Here is an 11,672-nt window from a genome sequence, read left to right as displayed (position 1 = left end):
AACACGTCAACTACCAACTGGTTATCATCAAACAACTTCTAAGCTGAGCAGTGTGGGCAGAGTCCTAGTCTTTGCGTGGACTTTGACACACATTGTGCAGGCGTCGGCCATAGACTTGTCATCTGTGTAGCAATGCTCTTACTTAAAACTAATAAAAGAACAAGCAAACTCACTAGTCTTTGCGTGGACTTTGACATTGTATTCCAGCACATCCCCTTGTATTTTAACTCAAATTAACCAAAACTACCACTTAACTGCGTGGACTTTGACACAGATCGTGCAGGCGTCGGCCATAAACTTGTCATCTGTATAGCAATGCTCTTGCATAAAACTAACAAAAAGAACAAGCAAACTCACTAACAGTATTTCCAAACCACCTTTGAGAATTTAACTCCTAAAATTTTAAGAATTTGAACTTTTTGGCACACAGTCCTTCCTCCAAATTTAACTTCGCGGATCACAAATCTGCACAAGGCACGCAAATTAGCCTAAACTATCACTTGTGCTACTAATAGGCTACATGAAACAGAAAGTAAACCTAAACTAAATGTCAATTTTTCATCTTCTTCTTCTTCCTCCTGTCGGCTAAACCTAAACAAACATAAAGTCAACCTAAACCTAAACCTAAACAGAGAGAGAAGAGGGAGGGAAGAGGGAGGGGTTGCGCACCTCGGTGTTGGGACGGCCGGGTTCAAGGTCGGAGGCAGAGGGGGTTGGGCGTCCTTCTCGGGGGAGGGTCCGGGCCAGGGGGTCGACGGTGATGGCGTCGGGGTCTGGTGCGGCGTCGGAGGGGCCGGAGCTCGGGGCGGCGGTGGTCGACGACGGGACGGTGACAGCGCGATGAGGTGGCCGCGTTCGGCGACGGTGTCGGCGAGGCGAGGCAGAGGCATCGGGCAGCGACGCGCGGGGGCATAGGAGGGGCGAGGAGGCGACGGGCGAGTCGAGGAGGAGGCGATGACGGGGCAGGCGGCAGGTGGCGGGGGGTGGGGGTGGGGGTGGGGGCGGCGGCGCGGGTGAGGTAAGGGCTAGGAGAGAGAGAGAGGTGGAGGGAGAGAGGGGTGGGGCGCCGGCACTTAGTGGGGTGGGGTCGGGGGAAACGGCCGTTAAAACAGCCAGTTTCTCCGCCGTCTGCTGGCTGACGACAAAGAAGCTTTGTTGTCCACTAGCAGATGGCAAAGAAAGTGGCAGTTAGGTCATCCTTATAGTCCGCCAACCACCGCAGACGGCAAAGATTCTATGTCGTCAGCTAGCAGACGGCAAAGAGCAGGCTGGCGGCAAACACCTTCTTTTCCGTCCACTCTTTCTTTGTCGTCAACTTTATTTAAGCTGATGGCAAAGAACTTTTTTGCCGTCAGCTAGCAGACGGCAAAGAGCTGGCCGATGGCAAAGATACTGATTCCAGTAGTGTACCCAGACATTCTGAGCATGTGTTCACTGACAGAACTGTTCTCCTCCATCTTGCAGCTATAGAACTTGTTGGAGACTTCATATCTCTCAACTCGAGCATTTGCTTGAAATATTAACTTCAACTCCTGGAACATCTCATATGCTCCATGACGTTCAAAACGTCTTTGAAGTCTCGATTCCAAGCCGTAAAGCATGGCGCACTGAACTATCAAGTAGTCATCAGATTTAGCTTGCCAGACGTTCATAACGTCAGCAGTTGCTCCTGCAGCAGGCCTTGCACCTAGCGGTGCATCAAGGATGTAATTCTTCTGTGCAGCAATGAGGATAATCCTCAAGTTACTGACCCAGCCCATGTAGTTGCTACCATCATCTTTCAACTTATCTTTCTCTAGGAAGGCATTAAAATTCAAGGGAACGGTAGCACGGGCCATTGATCTACAACATAGATATGCAAAAACTATCAGAACTAAGTTCATGATAAATTTAAGTTCAATTAATCATATTACTTAAGAACTTCCACTTAGATAGACATCTCTCGAGTCATCTAAATGATCACGTGATCCATATCAACTAAACCTTGTCCTATCATCACATGAGATGGAGTAGTTTTCAATGGTGCACATCTCTATGTTGATCATATCTACTATTTGATTCATGTTCGACCTTTCGGTCTCAGTGTTCCGAGGCCATGTCTGTACATGCTAGGCTCGTCAAGTTTGACCCAAGTATTCCGCACGTGCAAAAATATCTTGCGCCCGTTGTATGTGAACATGGAGCTTATCACACCCGATCATCACGTGGTGTCTCGGCACGATGAACTGTCGCAACGGTGCATACTCAGGGAGAACACTTATACCTTGAAATTTTAGTGAAGGATCATCTTATAATGTTGCCGCCGTACTAAGCAAAATAAGATGCATAAAAGATAAACACCACATGCAATCAAAATATGTGACATGATATGGCCATCGTCATCTTGTGCCTTTGATCTCCATCTCCAAAGCACCATCATGATCTCCATCGTCACCAGCTTGACCCTTGATCTCCATCGTAGCGTCATTGTCGTCTCGCCAACTATTGCTTCTACAACTATCGCTAACGCATAGTGATAAAGTAAAGCAATTACATGGAGATTACATTTCATACAATAAAGCGACAACCATAAGGCTCCTGCCAGTTGCCCATAACTTCTACAAAATATGATCATCTCATACAATAACGTATACACATCATGTCTTGACCATATCACATCACAACATGCCCTGCGAAAACAAGTTAGACGTCCTCTACTTTGTTGTTGCAAGTTTTACGTGACTGCTACGGGCTTCTAGTAAGAACCGTTCTTACCTACGCATCAAAACCACAACGATGTTTTGTCAAGTTTGTTGTTTTAACCTTCAACAATGACCGGCCGTAGTCAAATTCGATTCAACTAAAGTTGGAGAAACAGACACCCGTCAGCCACCTTTATGCAAAACAAGTTGCATGTCTGTCGGTGGAACCGGTCTAATGAACGTTGGTCCGGGCCGCTTCATCCAACAATACCGCAATAAGAAGTTGGTGGTGAGCAGTATGACTATGATCGCCCACAACTCTTTGGGTTCTACTCGTGCAAATCATCTACGCATAAACCTGGCTCTGATACCACTGTTGGGGAACGTAGCATGCAATTTCAAAAAAAAATCTACGATCACGCAAGATCTATCTAGGAGATGCATAGCAACGAGAGGGGGAGAGTGTGTCCACGTACCCTCGTAGACCGAAAGCGGAAGCATTAGTTTAACACGGGTGATGTAGTCGAACGTCTTCACGATCCAACCGATCAAGTACCGAACGTACGACACCTCCGAGTTCAGCACACGTTCAGTTCGATGACGTCCCTCGAACTCTTGATCCAACAAAGTGTCGAGGGAGAGTTTCGTCAGCACGACGGCGTGGTGATGGTGATGTGATCTGCGCAGGGCTTCGCCTAAGCACTACGACAATATGACCGGAGGAGTAAACGGTGAAGGGGGGCACCGCACACGGCTAATAAACAATTGATGTGCTTTGGAGTGCCCCCTGCCCCTGTATATAAAGGAGAAGAGGGGAGGAGGCCGGCCTAGGGGGCGCGCCAAGTGGGAGGAGTCCCACTTGGACTCCTAGTCCAATTCGCCCCCCCCCCTTCCTTTCATCGGAGGGGGAAAGGGGGAAGGAGAGGGAGAAGGAGAAGGAAAGGGGGCCGCGCCCCCTCCCCTTGTCCAATTCAGACTCCCCATGGGGGGGCGCGCAACCATTTGTGGGCTGCCCTCTCTCTCCCCTATGGCCCACGTGGCCCATTACTTTCCCCGGGGGGGTTCCGGTAACCCCTCGGTACTCCGATAAATACCCGAAACCTTCCGAAACCATTCCGGTGTCCGAATACTATCATCCAATATATCAATCTTTACCTCTCGACCATTTCAAGACTCCTCGTCATGTCCGTGATCTCATCCGGGACTCAGAACAATCTTCGGTCACCAAAACACATAACTCATAATACAAATCATCATAGAACATTAAGCGTGCGGACCCTACGGGTTCGAGAACTATGTAGACATTATCGAGACACATCTCCGATCAATAACCAACAGCGGAACCTGGATGCTCATATTGGTTCCTACATATTCTATGAATGTCTTTATCGGTCAAACCGCAATGACAACATACGTTATTCCCTTTGTCATCGGTATGTTACTTGCCCAAGATCCAATCGTCGGTATCTTCATACCTAGTTCAATCTCGTTACCGGCAAGTCTCTTTACTCGTTCCGTAATGCATCATCCCGCAACTAACTCATTAGTCACATTGCTTGCCAGGCTTATCATGATGTGCATTACCGAGAGGGCCCAGAGATACCTCTCCGATACTTGGAATGACAAATCCTAATCTCGATCTATACCAACCCAACAAACACCTTCGGAGACACCTGTAGAGCATCTTTATAATCACCCAGTTACGTTGTGACATTAGATAGCACACAAGGTGTTCCTCCGGTATTCGGGGGTTGCATAATCTCATAGTCAAAGGAATATGTATAAGTCATGAAGAAAGCAATAGCAATAAAACTTAACGATCATTATGCTAAGCTAACGGATGGGTCTTGTCCATCACATCATTCTCCTAATGATGTGATCCCATTCATCAAATGACAACACATGTCTATGGTCAGGAAACTTAACCATCTTTGATTAACGAGCTAGTCTATTAGAGGCATACTAGGGACACTTTGTGTTGCCTATGTATTCACACATGTATCAAGTTTCCGGTTAATACAATTCTAGCATGAATAATAAACATTTATCATGATATAAGGAAATATAAATAACAACTTTATTATTGCCTCTAGGGCATATTTCCTTCAGCATTGTTGTTTCCCGATCGAAGATCTTGGGTTTTCACCCTAGAGAAAGTCCAAGTTCAACCAAAACAATGCCTACAACAAGGCCATTGCCAGGTACAACCAATAAATGCCAGACCTTTGGGTTTTCCCTGGGAATCGAGACTCGGTACTCGAGGAGCACCACCAATAATGCAGTCCTCCAGTGCTGCCGCCCTCACTTGCCGAGGCCGCTGATACAAGTCACCATACACCTGGCACGCAATCTTCATCGCATCCAGTATACCCTTTCACCGAAACTTCAAGACCTCAAATCGTAGCCGCCATAACTTTCCTACCTCTATCAATGCATTGGGAATCTTGACTTAGACATGTCATATGACACCGATAAGAAAGCAAAGCTTCGCGATGCGCCCTCTTAATCGCGCAGTCTTTCGTAGATGGGTATGTTCCTTTTGTCGCTCATGCTAACAGGCCCACACAGGCGTTCTAATTAGGCCCGTGGAGTTTTGATTAGCGATAAGGTTCTAGAAGGGGTTCGTGCTGGGAGGCTTCCCACGGTGAACGGAATCGTTCCGTCGCCCACCCCCCCCCCCCCCCCCCCCCCCCCACACACACACACACACACACACCAAAAAAAAGGCGCCATGGGGGATGCAACAAGTCGAACGTCAGATTGATATTGCCGTCCAATCTATATTGGTTCAACCTATCTACCATCTCCAACCCAAAGAGTAAAACTTGTACTAGTTTGCTCCGTATGTATGTGGCTATACCCTGTATAAAAATGTATGTTGTAACTCAACTAATAAATCGGTTCTGATATGATAGATGCAGACAACAGTTACTTGATTCAAAAGCTTGAACTGAAGGCATTAAATTTTGTGATCTACGAATATGATATATAAGATACTAGAACCATGCATGTGATCCTGTGTCCTGAATAATCTAACAGTTTTTCTTCTGAGTTAAAAAAAAGTTTTTCTTCCATTCTTTGCTAGCTCTAGCATATGCATTGTGTAGATAATTGGGTCCTTTCTCATAGAGACTAGAAGTCCATACAACATTGGGATAAACTATATTTGGAATGCAGCTTGCGGTACGTGGTGGTTTAATAAACGTAATTGACAGGTAGTTCTACATAAAATGCGGCCCAAAGAGAGAAGATTACAAAAATAATAGCAGACATACGTAGGAACCCTAGCTAACTAAGTCATAATTTTGATAACTATTCCTCACTGCCCCAGAAGTTGAAATAGTACGAGATATCGTAGCCCCTACAGAAACGCATCGATCATGATGCACGTCATGCATAGTCATCCTCCTCCAACCCATGAGCTGGCTAGCTAGCTAGCAAGCAAGCTAGGCGTCTCCGATGCTCAGCAGCTCCTTGGAGGAGGTGTTCCATTGCTTGTTCCCGGGGCTCCATTTTGGGCACTTGGGGCTGAAGTAGCTGGCCTGCACCCTCGCGTCCAGGAGCTCGACGACCGGCCCGGGGCGCACGCAGCGCGGCGCCTTGTACTGGTTGATGGACGCGCCCTGGCTGAGCGCGTAGTCCATGAGCTTCTCGAAGGTGCCCTCGGACACGACGCGGATCTCGAGGGGGCCGATGGACCTGTCGCAGGCGCGGCACTGCCGGTACACGCTGTTCAGGGCCTCCTCCACGGACAGGCAGCACTCCTCGAACACGGACGCCGGCACCGCCGTGCTGCCCTCGCGCAGCTCCCAGAACAGCACGTAGTGGCCTGGGATGGCGGCGGTATCGGCGTAGCTGGTGTACTCCACCAGCGATGCGCCGAACGGCGCCAGGTGCTGCACCGCGCTGCTCACCGCCGTGTGCAGCTCCGTCTCGTCCGTCTTGTCCGAGTCGATGCTCAGCGCCACGTTCCGCCGTCGCACGAAGCTGAACATCGGCGCCTCGTTCTTGAACCCTGCTACCCTCAGTACGTCGCCCACACGATACCGGCACAAACCTGTGAAGATCACATACACATGGACAATGTTAGCCTTGCTAAAAAGGCATAAGATCATCGAGGCAACGTTAGGCAGTTAGAGAATGTGTTGAAGCTGCGATGGAGCCTTACCTGAGAAGGTGGTTACCACGAGTTCGTAATCGTGACCGAGCTTCACGTCGACCAGATCGACGAGGTCGCGGTGGCTCGGCTCGGCATTGGCGTTGCTGCAATGGACGGGGAGGAACTCGAAGTGGCACATGGTGGGGATGAGGGTGTACGCGACCTCGCCGGGCTTGCACATGGGGTTGAGGTTCAGGCCGAAGTAACACTCCGAAGAAGCGTACATGGTGCAGATGAGCGGCAGGCCACCGCCGTAGAACTCGAGCGTCGGGATGTACTGCGACATGGCGCCGGTCACGATCACGTCGATGTACTTGGTGCGGGGCCACAGGCGTCGGATGATGCCCCTCCCACGACGGCTTCGAACACTCGGCCTCGATCTCGCTGGCGAGGGCTGGGTTGGCGTGGAGCAACCTCCCGACGGCGTCGCGCACCGAGCGGTCGGTGATCTCCGGGTCGAGCTCGCCGGTGCGGATGTCGTGGCACAGGCGAGGCCAGTGCTTCTCAAGGAAGCGTATTGCGCGGAGGAAGCCCGACGCGAACACCGCGCCCACGCGCAGCACGTCGGTGCGGTGCACGAGGCCGCAGAGCAGCTGGGCGTACATGCTCTGGTAGGAGTCCACGCACAAGATGGCCTCGTTGGGGCTCGTGTACGCCGTGTACGGGTCGTGCGGCCTGTCGAGGAACTGCCGGCTCCGGTAGTAACTTGTCAACACCGGCCGCGCGGCCAGCCCTCCTGGCGTCCGCGACTCGGCCTTCACGAAGAGCAGGTACATCGCCTTGCCTTTGTCCAGCCCGGGCAGCGACTGGCTCATCACCGGCATCAGTAGACTGTACAGCAGCGACCTCCTGTCAAGCTCGTCGGCGATGGTCGGCATGAGCTTCCTTTCCCCTCCGGAAGTGCCGGAGCTGGTGCACATAAAACAAACCATTGCGCGAGGCGCGTTAGTGCATGCCGGTAGATTTCTCTCACACTAGCTAGAAGCCTAGAACAGCCAGCATATCCACATGAGTCCATGTGTACTTGTCATGCATACCTTGTGAGGAACTCGGAGATGGGCTTGCCGGAGAGGATCGGCGAGGAGTCACCGTTGGCGATGCGGAGTATGTCAGGCTGGAGGTCCTCGTAGGTCACGAGCGGGACGCAGCGGCGGAAGGCGTCTACGGGATCGAGGGGGCTGCTGCTGGAGGAGACGCCGTACCGGCGCAGGTACTCGGCCGTCTCGTTCTGCGCAAGGATCTCGGCGAGTACGCGCTGCTGCACCTTCCCGGCGTTCGCCGTGACGTGCTCGATGAAGTCGAGCGCCTCGCGGTGCGCCCCGGGGGCGTAGCCGGAGGCGGGAGCTGGCTGGGCACTCGGTGCTTCCGGCATGGCACCGCACTGTGAAGGGGCCTTGTGTGACTCTCTGCTGAAGAGGATTTCTGAGCCCAGGTTCGTCAGGATGCCGTAGTACTATCAGCTCGCTGGTTTGTGTGAGCGAGAAGTACGAGTGGAACGGGTTATATAGAGAGCGGATGGGTGGTAATGGGGAGTGCCTTACTCATGGGTTGTCAATTGTGTCCATGTGTCTATGCCATCTGGGCCTACTACTAACATTACACATATACTGTAAAAATTGTTTCTAATGATCATTTGCCTGCGATTTTTTTGAAAAGTTTGGCCTGCTGATGGCCAGCTTAGCCATCCGTAAAGCCTCTGGCTAGCTGCTTTTTTTTTTTGTCTTCTTCTAGCCAGGTCTGACATTTGTGTTGTTTTTAACCTGTCTTGCAGAGACCAAATTTCTAGACTGAGCTGTTAGCTGGACCCGGGAAATAAATGCCAGTCCGCTTGCATGTGTTCTTGGTGCACGTATGATGGTAGTTGTGCATAAAATACTGCAAATGTGTATTATCCTAACATGTCCTACAATCTTCTATCATGATTTTTAGGCCATTCTCGTGCTCAAATCATATGTGCAAATGTATAAAATGGCCATATGGGTGATAATTTGAGCTGTTCGCCTAATTATATGCTGCATGCACTTACGATGGATCTCTACCAGACTCTGCACGTTTCCACCATTTTTATTCATATGATTAGATTGGCCATTAGTCTGCTTTATTTCCGTGCCTACTTTAATTAGTTGAGGATAGCTCAAAGTATAATACAGTACTCCCCCTTCCTAAATATAAGTCTTTTTAGAGATTTTAATATGATCTACATATAAAACAAAATGAGTGAATCTACGCTCTAAAATACATCTATATACATCTGTATGTAGTTCATATTAAAATCTATTAAAAGATTTATATTTAGAAACGGAGGGAGCCGATCCGAGTGGTACAATTCTACAATTGACTCAGAGCATATAGCTTTGGAGTATATCCACATGCATGCGGAATGTGGCATGTGATGTGAGACTGAACTCTCAAATGCTACGTTTGGATTCACAACTTATCTTTCTTAGCGAGGCTTGCCTGATCAGACAGATCTGGCGCGATGCACTGGGCATTGGCGCGGTCCCATTGGGTGGTTGTGCGAGGCGCAACCCTCCTTTACCCACTGCTATTGACGAATGTCGCCAAGGTGGCTCATCTGGCAGCGATGGCTACTAGGCGCGGTCGTGACGCGCTCGACAACCATCAACGAGGCGGTGTGGCGGTGATCGGAAGCGACGTGATGGTTCCTTTTTTTTTGGTAATTTCTCCTTTGGCCGGCTAGTTCTGTGTGAACAGGCGGGTAAAATGATGACTGTGACCATGGCGGCAGACATCATGGATGCATTTTCCTTCAAGTGAAAACTCAAGGTCTTGCCTTATGTCTTGATCAGCTAGCGTCCACTTCCATGCATCATTACCTTGTATTGAAGGTGTTGGTTCGGCTGCTTTGGGGGTGATTGGTCTGACATCTGTTTGGACCAGCCAACATCGGCGCACGATCGGCAATTCCTTCTTGAAGGTATTGTCTTGGAGCTTTCTGTCCTTTGTCTGGTAATACAATGGCGTAGATTTGGTGGTACGATATGGGGATGCTGTCGCGAGGCATGTCCTATAAGGATGGTCACATTTTTTTTAAACTTTGTAAGCCAATTTGTTCGATATTATTGATAACTAATAATATATGCACGTTCGCATCACTCGATACGCAAAGGCCGAGGGTACTCCCCTCTTTTTGAAAAAAGCTAGCTAATCCAAATTAGCTCATATTGGGCAGGCAGACGCTGATTTTGGCTTCGGCGAGCATATGCTCCCTAATAAACAGTAAAATCAAAATAAATAGTAAATAAACTTTAAAAATTCTGATTTTTTTGTAGATCTTCATAGTTGTGTAGCAAGTGTGCTTGATAATTTTCATGTCATGTGGAATGGCAGTGTTTTGTCGGTGAAAAAAACAAAATTTAGTGAAACATTGGAGGTAACATTTGGCGTTTGACTTGTTTTTTTTTCCTGAAAATTTGCATGTACCATTTGGGTGTGTGACAATGAACACATCTTAAAAAAATGATATTATCCCACAAATTATTATTTTTTGACATTTGCAAAATCCATTTTTGACACGCAGGATCATGTGCTCCCTAGAGTCAACATGGATCACCCAAGGTAATGCACTTAATTAGTCAAGAATGAGTTGAAGCGCTGGTCGCCTGTGTCAAATCAGAGGCGACGTAGCTTGCTTTAGTTTTTTCATCAGTATCCTAGCCTGAGATCCAAACATAATTATCCGTGTAGGCTAGCTCTTGGCTGAATCGCTGGCGACAATCCGCAGCCAATTATGCTCCCACGACGCACGTATCCGATCGTGTGCACACTACGAAAAAAACACGAGATCGTTGAGCATTTCATTCACCCAAGCAAAGTAGTCCGTGTAAAGCTGGATCTTGCGTTCTTGCTTCCCCCGGCGGTAACAAAAAGTTGCCACGGTTTTTCTATTCGGATTCGGCACCACTTGGCACGGCGTCGGGATCGGCACCCCTCCCTTCGCCCAAGAAACAGCGTATTCTACTTGTGAGCCCAGGGAGGGAAGCACGAATCAAGAGCCGATCGTACCCTCGCCCCGCCACGGACGCGCGCGCGGGAGCACGCAAAAGGCGACTCGATCGGCGCTCCCGGCCGACACGGCGCGTGCGCGAGTTGCTTCTCATGGCGTACGTGCCGCTGGAAAGGCCGGCAGCTGCATCGCTTCCCGGCGACGTACGATCGCCCCCCGCCTCCGACGACCTGGCCGCGCGCGCACGGCTCGAAGCGATTCCCGTAGATCGCGAGCGCTGAATGCCATGTGATGTGTGTTAGTCCACGCTCCGCCACCTGTTGTTTACTGATCGGCGAGGCCAACGGAGCGAGCGTGATCATTCGGAGGATCTGCGAAGCTGCCAGCCACATCCCTGTCCAAAGATATGCCCAGAGACAGCGGGATCAAATGGCCAACCGACCCGCAACACAAACCAAGAACACGGATACTGTTGTTTCGGACTCCGGCGCGGCCGGCATGCATGTCGCCAGTCATCACACCACTGCATTTCTTAACGGTAATTAGCACAAGGCGACAGTGTCTACCTCTGCAGTGATTCCAGCTCCATGCTAATATGAACACATGCATGCACGCATATGCATGGTCCGATCGTACGTACGTACTGATCAGAAGCGATCAGTTCGAGCTCAGATGTAAGTACGTGCGACCAGCTAGCCAGAGACCGATCGATCGGACGACAAACCAATCACTCGTAGGTCAGCGGAACATGCGGCTGTCCAAACCATGGAGCGCTTGAAAACTACGCGTAACCGCACCTGACCAAGTCCCGGCCGCGCCATAAATTGGTTAGATAGATAGATATAGCCCAGGCCGCATTTGAGTG

General features: G+C 49.7%; 1 protein-coding gene across 1 annotated transcript; it reads right to left on the bottom strand.

The window, feature by feature from the left end:
- Window positions 1-5,820: 5,820 nt before the first annotated feature.
- On the bottom strand, window positions 5,821-8,299 carry LOC109783862 (probable indole-3-acetic acid-amido synthetase GH3.1). The gene is given in 4 exon segments (XM_020342446.2): window positions 5,821-6,738; window positions 6,850-7,186; window positions 7,188-7,749; window positions 7,878-8,299. Coding segments are annotated over 4 exon segments (1,845 nt in total). The 5' UTR covers window positions 8,213-8,299; the 3' UTR covers window positions 5,821-6,127.
- Window positions 8,300-11,672: the final 3,373 nt, after the last annotated feature.

The sequence above is a fragment of the Aegilops tauschii genome, chromosome 3 (genome assembly GCF_002575655.3).
Source record: "Aegilops tauschii subsp. strangulata cultivar AL8/78 chromosome 3, Aet v6.0, whole genome shotgun sequence".
NCBI lineage: Eukaryota > Viridiplantae > Streptophyta > Magnoliopsida > Poales > Poaceae > Aegilops > Aegilops tauschii.
This window is presented reverse-complemented; position numbering and strand designations above follow the sequence as displayed.